Below are 26,852 nucleotides of genomic sequence, written 5' to 3'. Positions count from 1 at the left end.
GTCTTCTGCGCACGCTCCGCCTGTGCTGCTTCGGGATAGTCCGGCGATTCAGGAGGTCGCAGATGTTCAGGATTCCTCAGCGCGAGTCCAAATTGGAGCCCGTGGTGTGGTGCAGGGTGGGCTTCGCCATACGCAGGCCAGTGGGTTTTGACGATCCACTTCCACTGACTGTGTGACCGAAACTCTGTGGACAAGCCACAGGTCTGCCCCAGCCACCCAGTTCGCAAGATAAGAACTTTTTGTTGCTGGAATGGGATTTTTCCATCATTCATTCCCGTGAATAGACCCGACGGGAAGGGGAGGGTAAACGGGTAGAAGGGAATTACTACCCAAGTCTTGTCTTTTGTTTTTAGGGGGGCAGAGAAGGAGGGACTAGTAGTTGCTTCACTCTAGCTATTTATTGTCAACGGTTTTGAACCCGTGACCTGACATTTCCAGATCGGATTTCTATCCACTGCAGCACCACAGGCTGGGCCGGTTTGGGTATAACAGCCATTACCCTACTCCCAACCACTAGGAACTTTAACCTGTCTCAGACCACTGACATATAAACACATAGACGGCCCCTGGTAAACACGATTTCGATGACTGGATAATCCTGAGTTTGACAGTGTCTCAGGCACCTCATTTTGGTGCCCATTTCTCAAACTGGGATGCTTGTCTTGACAATTGTTTCTAACACTGAAGTTCACACCAAATGCTTCAGGTTCCTTTCTGGGGCTCCTACTGGGCTGATGGGCCACTGATGCCCTTTCTCAACAGTTTACCCACCCTAAGCTCGGGGTGTTTGGCTAAGTCAAGCATTCATTGGTCTGAAAACTTGAGATCCGAGTTCGGGTTGCCAAATTTCCAGCTTTGTCCTACTCACTGCAATAGTCGTGTAGCGGCTGGGTGCTTTGGCTGCAGATTTCAAAAAAATGGAGCACCAATCCCAGTCACTTCTCATTGTGCAAGCTATTGAACCACTCTGAGACTGATGTGGATAACAGCAGTGCTTACCTCATAGGGTGTTGTGAGGTCTGCAAATTATACCTGATAGTGATATATTTAGTGCTGTTTGCTAACCCGTGCTGTGCTCTTTGCTTACTATTTTTTTTGTTTTGTATTTTTCCCAAGTTAGAAGATGGCAGACCGACTTGCCCATGTGCCCGACCACGATCCACCCCGCATGCCCACCAGGGGGCATTGCTCTGTTGCAACAGGAGCCATTCTAACACCTGAGATGGAAGCCACGCAGCCAGCCTCGGCGCCCATACCAACTTTGCTCCAATGGAGCCTTGGCTGAGGAAAAGGAAGAGAGAAAAAAAAGAAGGGGAAGGGTGGAGAAGCAGATGGGCACTTCTGTGTGCCCTTGCCGGGAATCGAACCTGGGACTTCCACACGCTGGGGAGATGCTCTACTGCAGAGCCAACCCACCAGGGCTAATATCAATTAAAAAAAAAAAAAAAAAAAGAACAAGGTACTTTCAACCTGTTGTTTTATCAAAAGGGGAAATACTTGAATAAATCTAATCCATTTGGACTTGACAGGAGAAAGGGGAGTATAGCAGACACGTAAGTGCTTCTTTACAAAGAAAATATTCTGCTCACAAAATTTAGGGGATATTTCAAAATGAACATGAAGCAAAACATCCCCTAATTTTTGTGAGCAGTGTATAATCAAAAGTGTGATTTTTCCCTTCTAAGAAGTCAATTTCTAATCTGTATAGCACATGTATCAAAACTAAAAGTTCAAATTGGGGGAAAGAATCACAATACATTTTAAGTTATTTTACATCTCATTCATTTTTCCAAGTCACTGACATCCAAGGAGAATCCTTCTGGCACTAATAAAACTTTTCCATATCAACATTGTCCACTGTAACTTCCTGCAATTACAGAAATTGTTTTTCTTTTTTTACAGAAACAGAGAGTCAGAGAGAGGGATAGGGAGGGACAGACAGACAGGAATGGAGAGAGATGAGAAGCATCATTCATCAGTTTTTCATCGTGACACCTTACTTGTTCATTGATTGCTTTCTTATATATGCCTTGACGGCGAGCCTTCAGCAGACGGAGTAACCCCTTGCTCAAGCCAGCGACCTTGGGTCCAAACTGGTGAGCTTTGCTCAAAACACACGAGCCCATGTTCAAACTGGCAACCTCGGGATCTTGAACATGGATCCTCGGCATCCCAGTCCACCACTCTATCCACTGTGCCACCGCTTGGTCAGGCCAGAAATGTTATATATAGTTCCCTATTTGCGTAGCCCAATACCGTAAGTACTAGCCACATATAATTACTGAGGACTTGAAATATGGCTAGTGCAACAGAAAAAGTTAGTTTTGACCAATTTTAATTGATTTAAATACAATAGCCACATGTCGCTAAGTGACCACTATATTGGACAGGTCAACTCTGATTTGCTTGATCAAATGCTTGTGTCATAAGTTACTGTGCAGTTAATCATGTTTACTCAATTACATCAGCTGTTGAAAATGATACAATGGCAACTTTAATATTTCTAGAGATGTAATATCTTGGTTTGGGATTAGAATGTTCAAAGAACCTACTCTCCCACTTTGGTTCCAAAAAAGTAAAAGAAAAAAGAAAAAAAAATGTTCAAAGAACCATTCTCATATTATGCAGAATAATTTTTAAAAATCTTTGTTAATTGAAATTTAGAGAAATAATAAGGGAGAGAGAGACAGGAACATAAGTCTGGTCCTGTAAGTTCCCTGACCAGGGATTGAACCTGTAACCTCTGCGATTCAGGACAAATCTCTAACCAAGTGATCTATCTAGCCAGGGCGCATAGTTCTTCTTCCTTTGTTTTTTTAAATACAATGATTCCTGAAACATAAACACCTAAGCAAAAAAAAAAAATTAAAAAAAAATCTGATTTGTAAAGAACAGTCACATTAACAACTGACAGGCACACAACAGGACATCACCTTAAGTCAGGGGTCTCAAACTCAAGTCAGCACGTGGGCTGCAGAGCAAGATCACAGCCCTTTGGCAAATACAAGTAGGCCCCTAGGCTTACTTAATTTTATCCAAAATATTTTGAACTTCGTAGATTAGTCTGCGGGCCGCACAAAATTGTTCGGCGGGCCGCATGCGGCCCGTGGGCCGCAAGTTTGAGACCCCTGCCTTAAGTCCTAGTCGTGACCAAGTTCAGAGGCGTGGATTTATCCTGCCCTTCCCAACAACACAGATTCTCCCTTAAAAAAGTAGGGAGTATGTAGAAAACAAGCAGCCTATTTTATAAAACTCTAAATTTATTAAAAATGTTAAAAGATTTCACTCTTCCTTCTAAAATACTTTTCATTAAAAAAAAAAAAACCGGCTTGCTATTTTCTCAGACACAGTACAAGCTGCTGCTTCCCTTTGTGGGGACTGGCCTCTGCCCATCCAACCCTCTTCTCTGCCCTCCCTTCACTCTCAGTATTGCTGTTTGTTTATAAAACCCTCCTTTCCCTCTCACCTCCCCACCAGGTCCTGCTCTGCCGGTGTAGCTTTCTTTCCGATTGCAGGCCCTTGGCTGCAGGTGAGGCAGGCTGGATGGACAGTGCAGGACAGATTATTGTGCTTCTGGGAAAAAGGCTGATTGGCTTTTTTCTTGATCAAGTGGAAGTCATTGTTTTTCTCTGCCACATGAACACCTGTTCGGGGCTAAATATTTGGCTTGGGCTTGCCCACGGCTGGTAGCCTTGCCCCTTCTCCAGTTTCCCCCAGGCATAGGTCCATGACAGCTGGGTTTGACAACTGTACCATTTGTCTGCCTGTGGACTGTGAAGGGCAGGAAGGGCGGCACATGACTAGAGTAGGGCTCGATAGAGACCCAGCTTCTCAAGGTATGGGAACCGCACCCTCCAGGGGAGGAAGTATTGGGTTTTGGTAGCCGTACCGGGGATGGCCAGGACCATGGGAGGCAGGGATGAGGGGGCAAGTTCTAATCACACAGCTCTGGGGCAAGCAACATTGCTTCTGACAAAACCTGCTCCCCTTTTCCAATCACCCCCTCATCCTGTAGGTCACAGGATGGCTCCAGAAAGGAGGAATAAACAGAGGAAACTGATTCTGCTGTGTGAATGGAAAAAAGGCAGGAGATGACAAAGTACATGGGGCTACGGGAGGCCTGCTGGAACCCGTAGTCATCACGGCTTCCGTGTTCCGGGCGGGAAGGTGGAGGGGCCGGGAGTCAGGCCCTCAGAGGCTTCATCAGCTGTGTTCCTTGTCCTTGACCAATAAGACTGTGTGCTGGCCCCCGCTGGACACAGATAAAACCACACGGTTCTCCAGCTGCTTGCCGGTCATCTCCACAGGACTCCAGGCATCCTCCTCTTGCCCTGTGCCCAGCTGATAGTTGGTGCCCATGCCCCAGGCAAAAACACGACCTACAAGAGAAACGGGCAGCTGTCGTCAGGATCCCAGCCTCACCCTTCCGTAGTCCAAGAAGCCTGGGACATAAGGGTGAATTTTAGCCTTGGCCTAAACCAGCCTGGCAACGTTCCAGCCTCTGGGAGTTCAGGGAAGATGTGAAAAGCCAAGGAGACGATGGCCAAGGGCTTAGTCGTACCAGGACCACAGTCCCTACATACTGCCAAAGAACGGTGTTTACTCCCAAGCATGGCACTGAAGGCCCTATTATGACTGACCCTCTGCAAACCCCTTCGCCAGTCTCCATTCCCAGTACCGGCCACCACCCGTCAGACTGCTCTGGATATTGCTGTGCCCAGGATGCCCCCCTCTGCTGATCATAAACGTCCAAGGTGTAGTACAAGCCCTACTTCCTCAGGAACTCTTCCCAGATAATGGCAGATCGAGCATCTCCCCCAGCCTGACTGCTCAAGGTCTCCACGGCTGAGACCCGGGCCCACTCAGGCTCGGTGACTGCCTGCTCACTCACTCCTGCTGTGCTCGCCAGAACCCCGACTTCTAAGACTTCTTCTCCTAATAAAATCCTAATTATAACTCCCTGGGAAGCTGGCACATACTAGGTTGCAAACAAAGGGGTCACCATGGTGGGAAATGTAAAGAAAAGCTTGAGTGAGGAGTCTGGAGACCTGGGTTCTAGTCCTACTGCCTGGCTGAGTCAGTTATATATACCCCTTTGCTACTTTTCTCCTCTACAGAAGAAATCACCTTTATTAAGATAATTCAAAAAGAGCCCTGGCCGGTTGGCTCAGTGGTAGAGCATCGGCCTGGCGTGCAGAAGTCCCGGGTTCTATTCCCGGCCAGGGCACACAGGAGAAGCGCCCATCTGCTTCTCCACCCCTCCTCCTCTCCTTTCTCTCTGTCTCTCTCTTCCCCTTCCGCAGCGAGGCTTCATTGGAGCAAAGATGGCCTGGGCGCTGGGTATGGCTCCTTGGCCTCTGCCGCAGGCGCTAGAGTGGCTCTGGTCGCAACAGAGCGACGCCCTGGAGGGGCAGAGCATCGCCCCCTGGTGGGTGTGCCGGGTGGATCCCAGTCGGGTGAATGCAGGAGTCTGTCTGACTGTCTATTCCCGTTTCTAGCTTCGGAAAAATACAAAAAAAAAAAGAAAAAAAAAGATAATTCATTTATTCATTTGGAGTTCATCGAAGCCAGAGTTTTTGACAACCGGGATAAAAAGAATGTTATCAACACCACCCTGCATCACAGCTGCATCTAACGGTAGACATCAGTCTGCTGGACAGTCTGGCAAGAATCACAACGCCCACTCCCCAACCACACCAAGTGTGGGCAGCCCTACTCACCGTCCTTGGTCACAGCATACCCCACAGAAGCCCCACAAGCCACTGAGGAGACGGCGGGCAGCCTGGAGATGAGGGTGGGGATGCTATTCTCCTCAGCACCCTCACCAAGGCCCAGCCTGCCATACTCAGCTCGGCCCAGGCTGTATGCTTTTCCTGTGGGAGCACGGAGAGAGAGAAGGAATAGCAGAGGGTGTGTTCCAGGTCGGCCAGTGAGTTCCTGTATCAATGGGAGCTGGGCCCCATTCCCAGGGTGGTAACAAAGTCTGCAGTGTCTCTTCCCGATTTGGGGAGGCCTGGGAGAACCTCCATAGGTCCCCACTGAACTACTTGGAAGAGCACCAGGACTCTGGGGGATGGGTATAACCCTCATGGACCCACATTAGGCCCAACCCATGGAGCAGACTCAGGTTCCCAAGGCCATGGTTTCAGTAGTCAGGCCAGGCTTCAACCAAGGGAACAGGGGACTTTCGATCCTAAGATCCCACCTTCTGAATCCACACAGACGGTATGGTGCTGGCCACCAGAGAAGCCCACCCAGGACTTAGTAGAGTTCTTGAAGGATGTCAGGTTCTGAGGTACAAAGCAAGATTCTGTCCCTGGTGTCCCTGGAGGGAAGGCCAAGATAGAGTAGTCAGCGGTACAAGTGTTCAAGGAGTTGTCCTTCTTCACCACCACCCCACCTGTCAATCTGAGGCCACCCTACCCCCCACCAGCATATAGATATTTGCACTTTACAGATGAAAAAACTCTCTGATGGGTGACCCCACTGAGGGTGTACAATGAGCAGTAGAGCCAGGATTGTAACCCAGGTCACTTCAGACTACGCTGGATGCTGGGTATGGACTCACCAAGCTGATGGTAGTTTGAAAGTCCAAAGCCATAAACATGGCCCTCAATGGAGATGGCAAAGGTGAAGTAGGCGCAACAGAAGGCATCCTGGAATCTCACATGGCCCCGGGTTCCCCTGGATTTCAACAGCACACATTTGGGGACCAGGAGTCGTTCTGCAGGCAGAGATGCAGCCAGGGTCAGTGGTAGATACACACAGCCCCTCCTCTTGGCCCAGTGTTGGTTTCTCCCACATGGCCAAAACCCTCATTGGGAGACTAAGCAGGAACACTTCTCCCTATTATACAGAAGAGGTAAGTGAGGCCAAGAGAGTATAAGTGCCTCAACCAGACTCACAAGCACCAACAGGTCATATTTACATGGAACTTACCAGGTACCAGCAATTCTTCCTTCTGAACTCATTTAACCTCACGACAACCCCACGGGGTATGTCCAGGGTCCCTTAGACAATAGGTGGAGAACCAGGATTCGACCTAGGGTAGCTTGGCTCTAGCATAAAAGTACTATCTTTTTTAATTTATTTTTTTAAGACTTTATTCATTTTAGAAAGGGAGGGGGAGAGAGAGAGAGAGAGAAAAAGAAAGAGAGAGAAGGGGGAGCAGAATAGGAAGTATTATATCCGATATGTGTCTTGACTGAGCAAGCCCAGTGTTTCAAAATGGGTAACTGAGCGTTCCAAGTCAAGGCTTTATCCATGCACCACCACAAGTCAGGCTTAGAGTAAGCTCTTAACTACCTCCACAAGTCTCTGTGATATAAGCCTAAACATGCACAGAGAATCCTCCCTGCCTATCACCTAAGTCCACACTGTCCTGGCAGAGGAACCTAAGCCACCTACCAAGGCCCTGCCGGCTATCAGTGCTGGCAAATAATTCAGGCACACGGCCCAGCTGGCCCTGCTCCCCACAGCCCAAAGTGTAGAGGTCACCATCAGTTGTCAGCATCACCAAGTGGTTGTTTCCTGAGGGTGAGAGGAAGGCAGGAGATACAGGGCTTGTTTGTAAAGCCCACGGCTGGGCCAGCACCAAAATGAGGTTCTCCAACTCCTGCCCACAGCAAATAATATCAGACTCACCTGAGGCCACCTTCACCACAGTCTCACTCAGCTGCACTTGCACAGGTACCATGCTATTCTTCATGGGTTCCAAAAGCCGAATCACACCAATATTGTCCTGGAAGGTACGGGCACAGCACTTATCAGCTAATCCTGTATGCCCCATACAAGCCAGATCCAGGATTGCAGCAGCCACAGAGCTGTCTGGTAAGGGGCAGTGGTGCCAGATGGGGATGGAGAGGTGGGGAGGAATCAGGCCACATTGTGAAATACTTATGAATGAAATCACACATTCTGTGAGTTGCATTAAAATAACAAAGGAGAGGGTGAGTGCATGGAATAGAAAGAAAACAAATTTGGCCAAAAGTTAATAATTTTTAAGAATAATAGAGGGGTATCCAATAAGTTATTCTGATTATTTCTGTGTTTGAAATTCTCCATAAAAAATTTTAAAATAGTTCTGATGAGGAAACACCTCATCATTTCTTTATATTTCTAAACAAAATATCAAAGTACCAAAAACAATTTTAAGGCTGATCTGCTTTTTATTTTTTATATTTTTAAATTTTTATGTATTGATTTTAGTCAGACTGATAAGAAAAGAGAAAGACAGGGACCATTTCTGTATGTGCCCTGAGAGGGGATCGAACCGGCAAACAGCACTTTGGGACAATGCTCTAACGAACTCTGCTATCTGGCCAGAGCTAAATGTACTTTTTAAACTTCATTCCCATTCCTTGGAAATTCTGAGATGTGACAATTTTCTCCCCAAACCCTCCAATACCCGTGAGAAGTATGGAAGCAGCTGGAAAGGAGAGAGGCGAGGTTGAAGGCAGGGAGATGGGTGAGCACAACAGGCTTTCTGGATCAGCAGCAGCCCAAAGACATCCTTGACCAACCCCCTTCCCAAAACACAGACTTGATAACATCAGATTCAAGGACACAGCCAGTGGTATGGACAGTCCTGAATGAATATGCCAGTGACCTGTGTCTGGGCTCAAGCTCTACCTCTGGGACTTGATGTCCCCACTAGTATGTACAGCAGTGACATGGAGATGGGTTATCCTTGGGGTCCCAACCAGTTAATTCTGCCTGGCAGCCCCCATGCGGTCTTCCACACCAGCTTACCTGGAAGGAGCCCCAGAGGAAGACACGGCCATCCTCGGTGAGGGCCGCTGTGTGACTGTCTCCTGCTGACACTTGTACAACCTTCTCTTGCAGTTCCACCTTCCCGGGTACCATCTCTGACCCCTCCACTGATGTGTCCCTTCCCAGGGCACCCTCATCATTGCAGCCGAAGGAGTAGACCTGTGCCCAGGATTCCCCCATTAGTGCAAGTTCCGGCCTTTCAGTCCATTCTTGTTCAGACCACCCCCTGCTCAGCTAGCCAGCTCCACCTCCATCGAGAAACGCATGTGGTGCAAAGCTCCTTCTCCAAGCCCCCAACCCTAGACCCTGTCCTATCCCATGCCACCCCGCAACCTACCTGGCCACTTTTGCTTAGACACACGGTGTGCACACCTCCAGCCTCGGCCTGTACAATGTCTTCCGGAATGGGTACTAGGGCTGGCTTCTTCTTCTCCATCACATTGTTGCCCAGCCCCAGCTGGCCCACGTCACCCTGGCCCAGTGTAAGCACCAAGCCTGGTTCTGTTCTGTGGGACCTATGCGAGACTAAGAGTAAAGAAGATAGCCCCTGAGTGTGGAGGATGACGGGAGAAGGAGCCATCACTGCATAGGATCTGGGATCCCACAGACCTCAGTTCAAGCCCCTGCTCACCACAGACCATTAGAGTGACCTTTCTGAGCCCAAGTTTCCTAATTTATGAAATGGGGATAACAAAAGTATCTATATCATAGGGTTTGTGTAAAGATAAAAAATTGAGCACATTACTAATGTGAGAGGAAGGAAATGGAAACTAGGAGACAATACTGTGAAATGGATCTCGGTGCGCAGAACAGTGAGTACGCAAGAAAAGTTTTCCTGATTAGCTATTAATTCCTTGTTTTTTCTTTTTCTTTTTAAATTATTGATTTATTTTAGAAAGAAAGAAAGGGGGAGAGAAGGGTGGGGAGAGAGAGAGGCAGAAACATCAATCTGCTTCTATATGTGCCCTGACTGAGGATTGAACCTGCAACCTTTGTATGTCAGGACGATGCTCTAATGAACTGAGCTACCCATCCAGGTCTGCACTGAAGCTTTATCTACTGTGCTACCCACTGGTCAGGCGAGCAGTCAGTTCTTGATTAGGCACCATGGAGCCAACAGATAGGGCTCAAGTAATAATGCCTACCCTTTACTGACTGCTAACTCTATTAATGTTAATTTGCATTGTAGTCCTACAAATTATACTATAACCCTCCATATTTAAGATCCCATTTTACAGGAAAGGGGCCAGAGCCTCAGAGGTTAACAGAGCCAATAAGTAACAGTGTTTGCACTGAAACCAAGGGAGCCTACATGGATCTGAGCACGTTCCCTAACCTCCATCCTCAGGGAGTGACTGAACTTCTGAATATATTCTCACTGACACCCTCCATTCCTATGGGGACAGACCCAGGGACAGCTGAAGAGGAAGGCATAGCAGTAAGAGCTGACACATGCCATCTGCTGGCCAACTGCAACTGCCCATGGCTCCAGACAGCCAATGGTATCCAGCCCCTCCCCGGGGTGGGCTACAGGTGTGCAGAGGGTACATTCCGCAGGGAGCCACCTGGTCAGGTTTTCTGGTCAGGAGGGCTCAGCACGCAGGCACCTCGTACTTGGTGGTCGCCTGGAACACGGTGGGAGGCAATGGCCCTCACTGCCTGGTTACAAGGGACTGCAAAAGACAGACACTGTCTAAGGGACCAGAGGGAAAGCGGACAAAGAAATAGGTGTTGAGAGGATGGGATCAGAGAAGGGAAAGAGATTGGTGAAATTATATTATACACATCACAGCATTATAGAGAGCAGGAAAGCAAATCCTAGAGGGATGGGGGGAGGGAGAAGGGGAGGAGGTGGGCAAGGGTGAGATTGAGGGGAACACAGAGGTGGGGGGATGTACTCAGTGGGACACGTTAATCTATGTAAACAGAATAAATTTAAATAAATAAATAAATAAATAAAAGAAAAAGACAGAAAAAGTCTGAATGTGGGCCCACAGGCCCCCTTTCCAGAGAGGGTGAATCTCTCCTCCCTGTATCCCTTCAGGGTTCCAGGAAAGAGGAAACCACAGCCACCTCCCTCAAATGCTACCAGGACATTATCTCATTTTCCTCTCAACAGTCCAGTGAAGTTGGTACTGTTCTCGCCTCTTATTATAAGAAAGGAGTAATCCAAGCTCAGCGAGATTATGATACTTGCCCAAAGCTATACATCTAGAAGTAGCAGAGCCAGGCCTTGAACCCACATCTGAAAGTCATTAGTCCAAACCTTAACCCTTTATTTACTGTCTGGGGCAAGCCTTTGGGTCTAGATTTTTGCTAATCCTACCTGAGTACTTTTAAACAAGTCTCTGTGCCTTTATGATTCTTGGAACGTGGGATCAATCACCTATAGGAAACACTCCACCTGAGTAGTGTTCCTGGCTTTCCAAGACCCTCAGCTTCAAACGTTAGGGGGAAGAAGCCCAGTCCCAGATTTTTCAGGCTTCAAGAGGACACCCATGAAGATAAAAGCCAACTTACCCTTTACCTTCTTGCTTTTGGGGAGGGCATCTTCTGGGGGTGACCTTTTCTTAGCCGTATGCTTTGGTGGCATCTTCCTGTCCTGAAAAACCCAGGCAAATACTCCGTATCAGAAATGAAAATCATTTTCCTGCTGTAATTAGGTAATGTTTAAAGAGAGAGAGAGAGAGGGCGAGCCCTGGCCAGGTAATTCGATTGGTTAGAGCACCTTCCCAATATACCAAGGTGGCAGGTTTCATCCCCAGTCAGGACATATACAGGAATCAACCAATGAATGCATAAATGAGTGGAACAACCAATCAATGTTTATCTCTCTCTCTCCTCCTTCCTCACACTCTAAAATCAATAAAAAATAATAAAAATAATTTTAAAGAAAAGAAACTCTGAAAACAGGCAAGAGAGAGGAACTGCCTAGCAATTTCACTTTTCAGAATTGATCTAAGCACAAGAACAAAAAAATACACCCAGGGATTACGTTCCACAAATATTTTCTACTGTATTCTTTTTCTTTCCTTTTTTTTTTATAGAGACAGAGAGAGAGTCAGAGAGGGATAAACAGGGACAGACAGACAGGAACGGAGAGAGATGAAAAGCATCAATCATCGCTTTTTCATTGTGACACCTTTCAGGGGTCCCCAAACTTTTTACACAGGGGCCCAGTTCACTGTCCCTCAGACCGTTGGAGGGCCACCACATACAGTGCTCCTCGCACTGACCACCAATGAAAGAGGTGCCCGTTCTGGAAGTGCGGCGGGGGCCGGATAAATGGCCTCAGGGGGCCACACGCGGCCCATGGGGCAGTATTTCGGGGACACCATATGTGTCTTGACTGTGGGCCTTCAGCAGACCGAGTAACCCCTTGCTCAAGCCAGTGACCTTGGGTCCAAGTCGGTGAGCTTTGCTCAAACCAGATGAGCCTGCGCTCAATGTGGTGACCTCGGGGTCTCGAACCTGGGTCCTCCACATCCCAGTCTGACACTCTATCTACTGTGCCACCAACTGGTCAGGCTCTACTGTATTCTTTATAACACTTTAAAAAATGGAGTAACCCATGCTCAACAGTAGGGGACTGGCTAGATAATATGTCGTATATTTATGATAGAACAGTATGAAGCCACCAAAAGTGATAGTTTCAGAGATTTTTTTAACAGAAAGATGTTTACTATCACCAAAATAATAAACATAGATTGAAAAACAGTCCACCCCACTTTTTAAATATAAATGTTTGCCCACATGTAAAAGTAGAAAATGTGCAGGAGGAAATATATCCATTATTAACAATGCTGACCTCTGGAAAATGGGATTGTGGACAACTTTTACTTTTTCCATTGTTCCTGTATTATCTAACATGTTTAACAAGGAGCATTACATATTTGTATTATAAAAATTTAAAATACTAAAGAACATTAAGTACCCCTCATGATTGCATCAACTGGAGATAGTCACCTCTAACTTTGTAACTAATAGTTAACTACATAAGACTACATAGCCGGTTGGCTCAGTGGTAGAGCATCAGCCTGGCGTGCGGGGGACCCGGGTTCGATTCCCGGCCAGGGCACATAGTAGAGGCACCCATTTGCTTCTCCACCCCCCCCCCTCCTTCCTCTCTGTCTCTCTCTTCCCCTCCCGCAGCCAAGGCTCCATTGGAGCAAAGATGGCCCGGGCGCTGGGGGTGGCTCCTTGGCCTCTGCCCCAGGCGCTAGAGTGCTCTGGTCGGGGCAGAGCATCGCCCCCTGGTGGGCGTGCCGGGTGGATCCCGGTCGGGCGCATGCGGGAGTCTGTCTGACTGTCTCTCCCTGTTTCCAGCTTCAGAAAATACAAAAAAAATAAATAAATAAGACTACATACCATTGGTCGCCCTGCTTGCAGTCTAACACCATTGAGCCGATTTCGTATGGTCTGGGTGCATATCCGTCGTCTAGTGGCAGCAAGAAATTGTCCCTGCAGCTCTGTTGCATTGCTGTGCCTATTCATTCTTGCCAATAAGGTCAAGAAGTGGTCATCTTTTGCTGTTGTGGCAGATGGGCGACCCTGCCCTCGTCTTCTTCGTACTGTGCCAGTCTCCTGAAAGCGTTTCCAGAGTCTACTAATCACACTTTGGGATGTTCCAAGTGCTGTTGCCACTGCCCTCTGCGTTTGACCAGCTTCAAGACATCCTATGGCTCTCCAGGCTTCGCATTCAGGCAAATCGTGTTGCAGGGGCATTGCAAGGGCTGAGAAATTGCAGGATGTACACTTTCAAGATCAGGGATCGTGCAGATACTCCAATACTTTCAGTCTTTTGTATAGTGCATTTTCACCAATGAAATAAAAGTTGGTTTTACAACTAATTTCCTCAATCGAACAACTTTCTTTGACTTATGATTTGCTTTCTGATGTTCTTGTTTAATAAAAAAATCAAATGTTTCTCTTTTTATCGTTTCATACTCATTTTGAAATATCCCTTCATTTGTGAGCAATGTACTATGAGTTGATGCTTCCTGCTCCCCCACCCCCTGCATTTATCTCTCTCTGCTCTAAAATCAGTAAATCAGACTTAAAAAAAAATAATTTAGTGGGTCACTTGGTCAATGGGAGGTTCTGGGGCTATGCCTGAGAATCTGCATTTCTGTCCTCCTGTTCCTATTTTTTACTCCCAAGGGCAGTTAATTATCCACCAAAAACAGTACCACCATTACCAACTCTGTCAAATAGGACTCAAATAACATTGTCGACTGCTTCAAAGTAAGGTGACGATCCTCTTCTCTCCTGAATAAAAACAGAACAAAGGATTAGGCCCATATTTAGAATCTTAAATTTATAAGATTTAAACGTTAGTAGATGTCTCCTGCATGGTTTGTCTCCTCAGTCACTGTCCATAGGACTCTGAGAAGCTGTAGGAATATGCAGGCGCAGACTCAGGGCCCGGCTTTCTCTCCAACGTTGTGGAAAGGGACTGTACATCATGGGGCAGAGCCCTATGCTCCCTTTTGCCACGTGGACAGAGCCCCAGGAAGAGTGACCACCCAGGGGTATCCAAGTTGCGAGTGCTTGATTCATCACAAACTGGAGGAACTCAATATAATACTGCTGAATAGCATTACCCTTCAAAACCTTTTAAAGATATCTCACTTTTCTTCAACCCACAGTACACATGTAGAGTGTGGGGAGTGTCTGTTGATTAGGAAATATATTTAATCAACTCCAAACCAATCATTACGATCCAATACTTCACGGTTTAACTACTTAATCTTCGCTGTTTTTCTGTGACTAGTGAAGTCAATTCAAGCTATCACAAGATTTTTTTATTTGCTAAGTAGAAATTTCTCCTATCATATGAGAATTAAAATGTGAAAATCTTAGTAGTTTTGCTAGGGAAAATAAAGGTTAACTTCCCAGAACATGAACATACACCTAAGATATTGCCAACATGACCACAAAAACGTAGCAAAGTTTCTGTCTGAGTCTATTAACCAGGAACAGCAAGCTCAGGAATGGGGCCTGAGTCACAATGATTAAATATTTCATGCAAAATGGTGACAAGAAAACACTGAAAAGCCAAAAACAATTCATAGATTTACTTACCCCAAATCAAGTTATGTATTTATAATCTTGACTGAAGGCTGCAAAACAAGGTAGGTACAGAGCTTAATTCAGCAGAACAGTACAACTGATTAAACTTTCTTTTCACTTCCTTTCTCAACTGCTTACAAAAATTAGGGGACATTTTATTGCTTCATATTCATTTTGAAATGTCTCAATTCTTCTAACAAAAATTAGGGGATATTTTATTACTTCATATTCATTTTGAAATATCCCCTAAATTTTGTGAGCAGTATATATCCAGATAGGGTGCTCTAGAAGAATGTTTCCTGCATGGTTTACCTCCTCAGTCATTGTCCACAGGACTCTGAGAAGCTGTAGGAATATGCAGGCGCAGACTCAGGGCCCAGCTTTCTCTCCAATGTTGTGGAAAGGGACTGTACATCATGGGGCAGAGCCCTATGCTCCCCTTCGCCACCTGGACAGAGCCCCGAGGAGAGTGACCTCCAGGGGATATCCACATTGGTCACTCATTTAATTCAAACTATTGTACTAGAAATTTCATCGAGACAACAGTGAGCTCACAGGAATATCCTAGTTCCCTCAAAAGTCAACAAAACTCGAGTTCAAGACTAAATTAACTTTCAGCCAGGCACCACAAACATTTAGAAACTCAAAGAAGTGGTAAATGCAGACATTTACATAGCAGTTAATCTTCCTATCTTTATTTTTTATGATTTATTCATTTCAGAGAGGAGAGACAGAGAGAGAGAGAGAGAGAGAGAAAGGGGGAGGAGCTGGAAGCATCAACTCCCGTATGTGCCTTGACCAGGCTAGCCCAAGGTTTCCGACCGGCGACCTCAGCATTTCCAGGTCGACGCTTTATCCACTGCGCCACCACAGGTCAGGCCGAGAGAGGGCTGAGTTTTTAGCGTCTTTGCGAACGCTCCCTGGTTAAGGCCGTCACCCGCGAATCGCGAGACCTTCACAGCCCCTGATAGATCCAGCCCCAGCACAGTAGCTAAGTGCAGTTAGAACAATACCGCTGAAAGCAATCCTTCTAAGCCGTATGATCTCCACAGGAAAGGCTGCTTGACAGGCCCGGGCACCAGACCTAGAACTGACAAATCAGGGGGATAAAATCACTCACCCTATACGACGACTTCGGAGCAAGTTTCTTCTCCGAAAAGATAAAACGATCCCAAAGCACACCTATATCTCTTTTGAAGCCAGCGGATATATCTACTGCGCCTGCGCTCCGCCATGCGCAGTTAGGGAATCAGAAATTCGCTAAGAATGCTAAGGAATCTACCGCCGGCTAAACCCACCCCTACCTGGCCCAGACGAATCTCGCGACACAACAGCTTTCGCGCGCGGCTTTGACGAGGAAATGTAAGTTACCGGAAGCGAGTTTAGGTAAGCAGGTGGATACGGTCGTTTCTAATAACATATTTACTTCTTTTGTTCACCGAATCTTTAGAATGTGCTGTTAAATAAACTCGCCAAAAATAACTTTGGTATAAATGTACAAAATATAAGACATTTAGAAAAATACGAAAAGTCTCAAAGGGATTGTTGAATCAACCTTGTCATGTATGAAATAAACGTTCGATAAATGCGTAAATAGTAAGACAAACTTCTACCCGAATTGGATAAAATTATAAGCCTCCTATGCACAACAATGTGAATGTACAATACTACTGAACTGTATATTTACAAATCGGTAAATGATTGAAATGGTAAATTTTTTTTCTGCTTTTTTGAATCTTTTTCTGGTAAAGTTTATGTTAAGTATATTTTAACACACACACACACACACACACCCTTATATGCAGAATTAGGCAAGAAGGAAGGTGAGTGGGTTAAGTATAATAGAAGAGGATGAAGGGAGGAGGGAGGAGAGAGGAGGAAGTGGGAGGGCCTGACCAGGCGGTGGCGTAGACCTGGACGCGGAGGGGATAGCGCGTCAGACCTGGACGTGGAGAACCCAGGTTCCAGACCCCAAGGTCGCCAGGTTGAGCGCGGGCGTAGGTGGTCTGAGCAAAGCTCACCAGCTTGAGCCCAAGGTCTCTAGCTCCAGCAAGGCGTCATTCGGTCTGCTGGAGCCCCCACAGTCAAGGCATATGTGAGAAAGCAATCAATGAACAACTAAGGTGCTGCAAGGAAGAATTGATGCTTCTCATCTCTCTCCTATCTGTCCCTCTCTCTGACTCTCTCTGTCTCTCTCTGTCACAAAAAAAATTTTTTTTGAAAAAATAAAGAAGGTGAAGGGGGGATAAATGGTGATGGAAGGAGACTTGATTTGGGAAGTGAACACAATACAGTATACAGACGATGTATTATAGAATTTTACACCTAACATTTTATTAATCAGTGTCACTCCAATAAAATTCAGTTAAAACAGTATTAGGCAAGTAAAGAATTCTGAAGATAGGCGCGCACACGCGGGCCGGGCCGCGAGCAGCCGCGGCAGCCCCGGTTGCTTCCCTGATCCGCGGTCGCCAGTACTCGCGACTGGGCTCCTCGGGAAGGAGCGGCCAGTGGGCCTGCGTCCTGTCAGCGGGATTCGAGGCCGGGCTGCCGCGGCCGCCCTGAAGAGCCTGGGCTGGGGCGCGGCAGGCTGGCTGGCCCCGGGAGCCGAGAGCGTCCGGACGCAGGCGGGGGCATACTCTGGAGGGCTCCAGGCGCCTGGACGAGGCCGGGGGGACCATGTCCGTGAGGAACCTCCACCTCTCCACCACTGATCGCGTCATCAAAGCTGTCCCATTTCCTCCAACCCAACGACTTACTTTGAAGGAAGTGTTTGAGAATGGGAAACCTAAAATTGATGTCTTGAAAAACCATTTGGTGAAGGAAGGGAGAGTGGAAGAGGAAGTAGCCTTAAAGATAATCAATGATGGGACTACCATCCTGAGACAAGAGAAGACAATGATAGAAGTAGACGCCCCAATCACAGTGTGTGGTGACATTCATGGACAATTCTTTGACCTGATGAACTTGTTTGAAGTTGGAGGATCACCTAGTAACACACGCTACCTCTTTCTGGGTGACTATGTGGACAGAGGCTATTTCAGTATAGAGTGTGTACTGTTTTTATGGAGTTTAAAGATTAATCATCCCAAAACATTGTTTCTGCTTCGGGGAAATCATGAATGCAGGCATCTTACAGAATATTTCACCTTCAAACAGGAATGTCAAATCAAATATTCTGAACAGGTGTATGATGCATGTATGGACACATTTGACTGTCTTCCTCTCGCTGCCCTCTTAAATCAGCGGTTTCTGTGTGTCCATGGAGGTATGTCACCTGAAATCACTTCTTTAGATGACATTAGGAAATTAGACAGGTTTAAGGAGCCACCGGCCTTTGGACCCTTGTGTGACATGCTGTGGGCTGACCCCTCAGAGGACTACGGCAGTGAGAAGACCCTGGAGCACTACACTCACAACACCGTCCGTGGGTGCTCTTACTTCTACAGTTACCCTGCAGTTTGTGAATTTTTGCAGAATAATAATTTGTTATCAATAATCAGAGCCCATGAAGCCCAAGATGCTGGGTATCGAATGTACAGGAAGAGCCAAACAACAGGCTTTCCGTCACTCATTACAATTTTCTCTGCTCCCAATTACCTAGATGTCTATAACAATAAAGCTGCTGTGTTAAAATACGAAAACAATGTCATGAATATCAGGCAGTTTAACTCTTCTCCACATCCCTACTGGCTTCCAAACTTTATGGATGTTTTCACGTGGTCTTTGCCTTTTGTTGGGGAAAAAGTCACAGAGATGCTGGTTAACATTCTCAACATATGCTCTGATGATGAATTGATTTCCGAAGAAGAAATTGAAGGAGGCACTACAGTTCGAAAGGAGATCATCAAGAATAAAATCAGAGCCATTGGGAAGACCTCACAGGCCTTTTCAATCCTTTGGGAAGAAAGTGAGAGTGTGCTGACTCTCAAGGGCCTGACTCCTACAGGTACACTCCCTCTGGGTGTCCTCTCAGGAGGAAAGCAGACTATTGAGACAGCCACAGTAGAAGCGGTAGAGGCCGGGGAAGCCATCAGAGGGTTTTCCCTTCAGCACAGGATCCGGAGTTTTGAAGAAGCCCGAGGTCTAGACCGAATTAATGAGCGGATGCCACCCCGAAAAGATAACCAATACTCCGACAGGCCACAGAAAACGGCAGTCTCTGTACAACCAAATGCCACGCACAGGAGCAACAAGGGAAGGAAAGCCAACAGTGACTCAGAGCCCTGCGGTGGCACAGGTGGATCCAACACTTAAGAACAAATTTAATTTATTTATTATTGGAAAACAAAACAAACCAACTTAAACAACTTAAACTTGGGGGTGCATTCATAATACACTCTGCATTCTGTTAGAAAGATGACCATTTTATAAATTCTTTTAATTTATATTTAACATATATATAAGAAGTACATCTGTTTTGTTTTTCCCTTTTATTTTCTTAATATTTTAGGAATTGGCCCTGGCCGGTTAGATCAGTGGTAGAGCGTCAGCCTGGCGTGCAGGAGTCCCGGGTTCTATTCCCAGCCAGGGCACACAGGAGAAGTGCCCATCTGCTTCTCCATTCCTCCCCTCTCCTTATTCTCTGTCTCTCTCTTCCCCTCCCACAGCTGAGGCTCCACTAGAGCAAAGTTGGCCCAGGCACTGAGGTTGGCTCTATGGCCTCTGCCTCAGGGGCTAGAATGGCTCTGGTTGCAACAGAGTGACGCCCCAGATGGGCAGAGCATCGCCCCATGGTGGGCATGCTGGGTGGATCCCGGTCGGGCACATGCGGGAGTCTGACTGCCTCCCCGTTTCCAGCTTCAGAAAAATACAAAAAAATAAAATTAAACTTAGTGGGGTTTTTTTAAATAATTTTTAAAATTATTTTTACTTTTTATTTATTTTAGAGGAGACAGAGAAAGAGAGAGAGAAGGGGGGAGGAGTAGAAAGCATCAACTGCCTCCCATATGTGCCTTGACCAGGCAAGCCCAGGGTTTTGAACCAGCAACCTCAGCGTTCCAAGTCGATGCTGGATCCACTGCGCCACCACAGGTCAGGCCATAAACTTAGTTTTTTAATAAGTCATGTTCACCTAAGAATTCCTTGATGAAGTAATAATCATTAATATTATCTTGACTTTTGAGTATGCTTTTTTTTTTTTTTACAGAGACAGAGAGAGAGTCAGAGAGGGGGATAGATAGGGACAGACAGACTGGAATGGAGAGAGTTGAGAAGCATCAATCATCACTTTTTCGTTGCAACACCTTAGTTGTACATTGATTGTTTTCTCATATGCGCCTTGACTGTGGGCCTTCAGCAGACTGAGTAACCCCTTGCTCAAGCCAGCGACCTTGGGTCTAAGCTAGTGAGCTTTGCTCAAACCAGATGAGCCCAAGCTCAAGCTGGCGGCGACCTCAATGTCTCGAACCCGGGTCCTCCGCATCCCAGTCTGATGCTCTATTCACTATGCCACCGTCTGGTCAGGCTGAGTATGCATCTTTTTAATATTGAGTGACAAAGTGAGAAATATACACAAAGTGCTTTTGCTGCATACTAAAACATAGTGGTACCTGACCAGGTGGTGGCGCAGTGGATAGAGCGTCGGACTGGGATGCGGAAGACCCAGGTTCAAAACTCCCAAGGTCGCCAGCTTGAGCTCAGGCTCATCTGGTTTGAGCAAAAGCTCACCAGCTTGAGCCCAGAGTCACTGGCTCGAGCAAGGGGTTACTTGATCTACTGAAGGCCCACAGTCAAGGCACATATGCGATAGCAATCAATGAACAACTAAGGTGTTGCAATGCTCACCGAAAAACTAATGATTGATGCTTCTCATCTCTCCGTTCCTGTCTGTCTGTCCCTGTCTATCCTTCTCTCTGACTCTCTCTGTCTCTGTAAAAAAAAAAAAAAAAAAAAGGCCCTGGCCGGTTGGTTCAGCGGTAGAGCGTCGGCCTAGCGTGCAGGGGACCCGGGTTCAATTCCCGGCCAGGGCACATAGGAGAAGCACCCATTTGCTTCTCCACCCCCCCTCCTTCCTCTCTGTCTCTCTCTTCCCCTTCCGCAGCCAAGGCTCCATTGGAGCAAAGATGGCCCGGGCGCTGTGGATGGCTTCTTGGCCTCTGCCCCAGGCGCTAGAGTGGCTCTGGTCTCGGCAGAACGACCCCCCTGAGGGGCAGAGCATCGCCCCCTGGTGGGCAGAGCGTCGCCCCTGGTGGGCATGCCGGGTGGATCCCGGTCGGGCGCATGCGGGAGTCTGTCTGACTGTCTCTCCCCGTTTCCAGCTTCAGAAAAATACAAAAAAATAAAAAAATAAAAAAGAACAACAACAACAAAAATACAATACAGTGGTTATCTCCAGGAAAAGAACTTACGCGATTGAATTGTCAGGTGAAATTGCCGTATTTTTCATGGAATACTATTTTACTTGAAAGTACAGCAGACATTATTCCCAACTGTATATCTGTGGAGACTGGATTTTTTTTTTTTTAATATGAGAGGAGGGGTGATAGTGAGATAGACTCCTGCATGCTCCTTGACTGTGGTCCACCCAGCAACCCCTGTCTAGGGCTGATACTTCAAACAATTGAGCTATTTTTAGTACCTGAAGCTGACGTGCTCAGACCAGCCAAGCATCAGCACCGGAGGCAGATGCTTGAACCAATTGAGCCACTGGCTGCCAGAAGGGAAGAGGGAGAGAAGGGTAAAACGGAAGGCGAGAGAACCATATGGCTACTTCTCCTGTGTGCCCTGACAGGGAATTGAACCTGAGATGTCCATATGCTGAGCCTACACTGTATCCACTGAGCCACTGGCCACGGCTGAGACTGGATTTTCTTCATTCCTTAAGCCAAAACAGAATATAGCAACAGACGAAATGCAGAAGTGGATATTAGAGTTGAGCTGTCTTCTGTTAAACCAGATTTTAAGAGATTTTTATTTTTTATTTTTCCTTTTTTTGAGAGAGATGAAGGAAGAGAGACAGAGAGAAGTATTAACTGGTCGTTTCACTTAGTTGTGCCATTGATTGCTTCTCATATGTGCTCTGACTGGGGCTCAAACCAGCGACCCAGGGACTGAGCTGGTGACCTTGGCGCTTCAGGACAATGCTCTATCCATTGTGTCACTGGCCAGGGCACTAAGAGATTTCAAAAAATGTAAAATATGCCTGACCTGTGGTGGCGCAGTGGATAAAGCATCGACCTGGAAATGCTAAGGTCACTGGTTCGAAACCCTGGGCTTACCTGGTCAAGGCACATATGGGAGTTGATGCTTCCAGCTCCTCCCCCTTCTCTCTCTCTGTCTCTCCTCTCTCTCTCTCTCTCTCTCTCCCTCTCCTCTCTAAAATGAATAAATTAAAAAAAAAAAAAGTAAAATGTTAGCCCTGGCTGTTTTGCTCAGTGGATAAAATATTGGCTTGGCAAGTGGACATTCTAGGTTAAATACTGTAGGGCAAATAAGTTTGTAAAATTTGTGTTATTTGGATTTGCTCACTTTTATCATTAAAAATGGTCGCTGCCCACGTGAATAGCCATTGCCCAGGTGATATGGCTAATTGCCTTTCTGCTTGGGAAGGGGCTTGGTTATGCTACTGTGTGCTGGAGGAGGGGCTTTCATGCTGAAACTTTTAAAAGAGGAGCTAGGTGGTTGCAGAGGAGGCAAGCAGCAAGATGGCAGGGAGCTGAAGGGGAACAGAGATGAGGGGCTTTGTGAGCTCCGCTGAGCTAGTGGGGCCTTTGATTATGGGAGCACTCAGATGTGTTAGTAGCTTTGTGAGTGCTGAATGAATGGGTTTTGGAGCCTAGTGTGTTTGTGTATACTCGTCTGCTGGGTGCGAACTATCAATAGAATAAAAGGTAATGGCCTACCAGTTCTTGGCTCCGCAGTTTCATTACCATCCAAATCAAATGGGAACCTGCATGTGCCAGGCGGCTGTGATGGTGGCCAAGACTACTGGCTTTACAGATACCTCATCAGGGCACACAGGAGAAGCAATCAATTAACAACAAAAATGATGCACCTATGGGTTCATGTTTCTCATCTCTCTCCCTTCCTCTCTTTCTGTCTCTCTCTCTCTCTCTCTCTCTCTCTCGCTAAAAAAAAACCCTAAAAAAACAAAAACAGGCCTGACCAGGTGGTGGCACAGTGGATAGAGCATTGGACTGGGATGTGGAAGGACCTAGGTTCGAGACCCCAAGGTCGCCAGCTTGAGTGCGGGCTCATCTGGCTTGAGCAAAAAGCTCACCAGCTTGGACCCAGGGTCACTGGCTCCAGCAAGGGGTTACTCAGTCTGCTGAAGGCCCATGGTCAAGGCACATATGAGAAAGCAATCAATGAACAACTAAGAAGTCACAATGCGCAATGAAAAACTAATGATTGATGCTTCTCATCTCTCCGTTCCTGTCTGTCTATCCCTCTCTGACTCTGTCTCTGTAAAAAACAAAACAAAACAAAACAAAAACCCAGAATTCCTGAAGTCACCTTGGGAGAGCAAGGAAAGTGATGAGAGGACATGAAAACCCATAATTTAAATGACGCTCAGGGAAGAAGCCAGCAGGAAAACAGGGCATAGAGAGCAGAGGTCATAACCAGTCATGAAGCCTGTTCAGGTTACATCTCCATCAGGTCTTTCTCCTCCACTTGTCACTCGGTTAGCTCAATTGCTTGGATAGTACAGAAATTTAAGTTGTTTAATGTTAAAAATAGATTATGTGAAGGGAGTGTAGGAAAAGCAGGAGATAGGGTCATAGATTGAAGAGAAAATGGGGTCACAGGAAGATTTTTTTTGGGGGGGTAGGAAGGAGGTAAGCATTAAAGGGATTAAAGAATAAATAAATCATGTGTGGCCTGCCTGACCTGAGGTGGCGCAGTGAATAAAGCATTGACCTGGAACTCTGAGGTCGCCAGTTTGAAACCCTGGGCTGGCCCAGTCAAGGCACATATGGGAGTTGATGCTTCCTGCTCCTACCCCCTTCTCTCTCTCTTCCCTCTCTAAAATGAGTAAATAAAATCTTTTTTAAGAAAAACCATTGCCTGACCAGGCAGTGGTGCAGTGGACGGGGCATCGAACTGAGATGTGGAGGACCCATGTTCGAGACCCCCGAGGTCGCCAGCTTGAGCGTGGGCTCATCTGGTTTGAGCAAAGCTCACCAGCTTGGACCCAAGGTCGCTGGTTCAAGCAAGGAGTCACTTGCTCTGCTGCAGCCCTATGGTCAAGGCACATATGAGAAAGCAATCAATGAACAACTAAGGTGTCCTAACGAAAAAGTGATGATTGATGCTTTTCATCTCTCTCCGTTCCTGTCTGTCTGTCCCTATCTATCCCTCTCTCTGACTCTCTCTCTGTTAAAAAAACAAAACAAAACACGTGTTTCCTCAGTATCAGATAGAGGGAGAGTGTTTGTTCCTGTGAGATGACCTGTATGTTTTATGAAGGAGGCAAAAATTCTCGGGGGAAGAAATTAATGGTATCTACAAAAGGGACCAAAGGACCAAGCAGTCCAGGTTACTGGTGGGTCTGCTCTTCCCTTCATGCTTCTTAGAGCTGGAACTGAAACCGTGGTTGGCTGTGTTTTGGTTTCAGGGCTTGGCTTTTCTTTGTTGTACATTCTCATCTTTTATAAGTACACTTCCTGTCTCCTTCTCTCCCACTTCACATCCACAGGACTTCTCCTTTTCGATAGTGGTTTTCCAAACCACTCACTCTATTACAGTTCTCCCTATCCTGGGGTACAGTAATCTAAATCCAAAGGTCTCTAAACTCATTGGTTCAGCCAACTCTGGGCAATGCACACCTGCAAAATGCCCTTCTGGAGACAATGCTTAACCTCAAAGAGTTATGGCAATTTGAGGGCTCTTTGGACTAATAGAAGGAAAATCTGAGAGCAGCTGAAAGCCAATGACATGAATTCTGACTCATGGTCACTTTAACCATTGGTAAACGGTGGTGCACTAATCAAGGCCAGTCTCTCAAGTGACAAGCAGAAGGTGAGTCACTGGTGTGGCTACCTGGAAAAAAACTGGGCTGCTAGACAGAGAGTAGTATATGAGATATGAACTGTCTTATTGTGCTATCAGCCTGAGGTCTAATTATATGTGGACCATACAGAGTAATCCTTGTAGGAAAGACTGGGATACGATTGCTTGTCCTTGAATAGTATATACGAGTGATTACATAATTAGGTTTGACTTGGGGAAGCAACTACACCTCTTAGGCTCTTTACTGATAAAATGGGCGGCCTGACCAGGCGGTGGCACAGTGGATAGAGTGTTGGACTGGGATGCGGAAGACCCAAGTTCGAGACCCCAAGGTCACCAGCTTGAGCGCGGGCTCATCTGGTTTGAGCAAAAAGCTCACCAGCTTGGATCCAAGGTCGCTGACTTCAGCAAGGGGTTACTCAGTCTGCTGAAGGCCCATGGTCAAGGCACATATGAGAAAGCAATCAATGAACAACTAAGGTGTCACAATGAAAAACTAATAATTGATGCTTCTCATGTGTCTCTGTTCCCGTCTGTCCCTCTCTCTGACTCTCGCTCTGTCTCTATAAATAAAAAATATATGGGTGTACTTCTACTTACCTCCCAGAGTCGGAATGGGAATAACAGCGTGAAGGACTGAGGACAATACCTGGTACATACTATGGGGTTCATACTTTGCTTTTCCCTGTGTGCACAGGCAGACACAAACATGACTGACTTTCATCTGGCTACACTTAATGTTCTTGCCTAGCAGTATTTTAGGTATCTTTTTTTTTTTTTTTTTTTTTTACAGAGAGAGAGAGTCAGAGAGAGGGGATAGACAGGGACAAACAGGAACAGAAAGATGAGAAGTATCAATCATTAGTTTTTCGTTGCACATTGCGACACCTTAGTTGTTCATTGATTGCTTTCTCATATGTGCCTTGACCATGGGCCTTCAGCAGACCGAGTAACCCCTTGCTCGAGCCAGCGACCTTGGGTCCAAGCTGGTGTACTTTTGCTCAAATCAGATGAGCACGCGCTCAAGCTGGCGACCTCGGGGTCTCGAACTGGGTCCTCGGCATCCCAGTCTGACGCTCCATCCACTGCAACAGCGCCTGGTCAGGCTAGGTATCATTTTTAAGCAGGCTTAAATCTTTGGAATAAGGTAGAACATAAAAAACACTTCATACCAGAATAGTTTTTTTTAATTCTAAAATGCTTTAATAATTAATATTGGCAGGAAGACTGATATACTATGCTATTACTTATTTTACAGGAATATTCTGTACATCAGGGAAACGTGAAGTACAATACATCAGGCTTTCATTTCTTCTATACATTATGATTGTGAAGGACAGGAACTCCACTTTTTTTTTTTGTATTTTTTCTGAAGTTGGAAATGGGGAGGCAGTCAGACAGACTCCCGCATGCGCCCGGTTGGGATCCACCTGGCATGCCCACCAGGGGCGATGCTCTGCCCATCTGGGGTGCTGCTCTGTTACAACCAGAGCCATTCTAGTGCCTGAGGCAGAGGCCATGGAGCCATCCTCAGCACCCAGGCCAACTTTGCTCCAATGGAGCCTTGGCTGCGGGAGGGGAAGAGAGAGACAGAGAGGAAGGAGAACGGGAGGGGTGGAGAAGCAGATGGGCGCTTCTCCTGTGTACCCTGGCCAGGAATCGAACCCGGGACTCCTGCAAGCCAGGCCGATGCTCTACCACTGAGCTAACGGGCCAGGGCGAGATTCCTCCCATTCTAAGTTCCCAAAAACCTCTCTTTCCCATCTATGAGCCCGGCGGGGCACCAAGACCCCTCCCCCTGAGGCTCAGCCCCTACCGCTGCATGCTGGCCCCCTCACCTCCTGTGTCACCCAAAGGAACTCCCCTACCTGGTCACTTCCATCCTTTTGGAATCCGGGTATCCCTCCCCTTCAGACCCTTCCACCTTGCTGACACTAAGATTCCTCCTCGTCGGACCCCGACGGCCACCCTCACTCACGTCTCCCAACCACAGGCTGGACGCCATGGCCGCAGCCGGGCCTGAACTAGCGCGCCGCGCCGCGCTGGCGCCAGTC

At 46.9% G+C, this 26,852-nt stretch overlaps 1 protein-coding gene, 1 long non-coding RNA gene, 2 other non-coding genes and 1 pseudogene across 7 annotated transcripts; 2 read left to right on the top strand and 3 right to left on the bottom strand.

The window, feature by feature from the left end:
* The first annotated feature begins 34 nt into the window (after positions 1–34).
* LOC136399857 (uncharacterized) lies at positions 35–3,190 on the top strand. 2 transcript variants are annotated; one of them, XR_010750218.1, is made up of 3 exons: positions 35–140; positions 1,117–2,945; positions 3,145–3,190. It is a non-coding gene; the product is annotated as an uncharacterized lncRNA (long non-coding RNA). The 2 variants fall into 2 exon arrangements; XR_010750217.1 differs by lacking the exon at positions 3,145–3,190 and having other exon boundaries at positions 35–201; positions 1,117–1,848.
* On the bottom strand, positions 2,319–26,852 carry LOC136399852 (regulator of chromosome condensation-like). 3 transcript variants are annotated; one of them, XM_066375610.1, is made up of 11 exons: positions 15,965–16,136; positions 13,141–14,040; positions 11,293–11,374; positions 9,110–9,297; positions 8,752–8,931; positions 7,645–7,741; positions 7,408–7,530; positions 6,569–6,724; positions 6,206–6,325; positions 5,721–5,873; positions 2,319–4,379 (listed from the first exon to the last, which is right to left on the bottom strand). In XM_066375610.1, exons 2-11 carry the CDS (start codon positions 13,495–13,497, stop codon positions 4,204–4,206), a joined length of 1,632 nt encoding a protein of 543 aa, XP_066231707.1. In that variant the 5' UTR covers positions 13,498–14,040; positions 15,965–16,136; the 3' UTR covers positions 2,319–4,203. The 3 variants fall into 3 exon arrangements, with proteins under 3 accessions (XP_066231707.1, XP_066231706.1, XP_066231705.1); XM_066375609.1 differs by lacking the exons at positions 8,752–8,931; positions 15,965–16,136 and adding an exon at positions 26,777–26,852; XM_066375608.1 differs by lacking the exon at positions 8,752–8,931 and having other exon boundaries at positions 15,965–16,135.
* LOC136402045 (small nucleolar RNA SNORA73 family) lies at positions 14,111–14,316 on the bottom strand. The gene has a single exon (XR_010750943.1). It is a non-coding gene; the product is annotated as a small nucleolar RNA SNORA73 family (small nucleolar RNA).
* On the bottom strand, positions 15,135–15,340 carry LOC136402043 (small nucleolar RNA SNORA73 family). Its single transcript, XR_010750941.1, has one exon. It is a non-coding gene; the product is annotated as a small nucleolar RNA SNORA73 family (small nucleolar RNA).
* LOC136397575 (serine/threonine-protein phosphatase 2B catalytic subunit gamma isoform pseudogene) lies at positions 17,455–19,268 on the top strand (annotated as a pseudogene).

Source organism: Saccopteryx leptura, chromosome 3, assembly GCF_036850995.1.
Source record: "Saccopteryx leptura isolate mSacLep1 chromosome 3, mSacLep1_pri_phased_curated, whole genome shotgun sequence".
NCBI lineage: Eukaryota > Metazoa > Chordata > Mammalia > Chiroptera > Emballonuridae > Saccopteryx > Saccopteryx leptura.
This window is presented reverse-complemented; position numbering and strand designations above follow the sequence as displayed.

Coding starts and splice junctions, on each gene's coding strand:
- LOC136399852 (XM_066375610.1), bottom strand. CDS start 13,497: ATGCCCCTGCAACACGATTTGCCTGAATGCGAAGCCTGGAGAGCCATA. Junction 6,326..6,568: donor TTCAAACTACCATCAGCTTG/GTGAGTCCATAC, acceptor CCTTCCCTCCAG/GGACACCAGGGACAGAATCT. Junction 5,874..6,205: donor CGTCTGTGTGGATTCAGAAG/GTGGGATCTTAG, acceptor GTGCTCCCACAG/GAAAAGCATACAGCCTGGGC.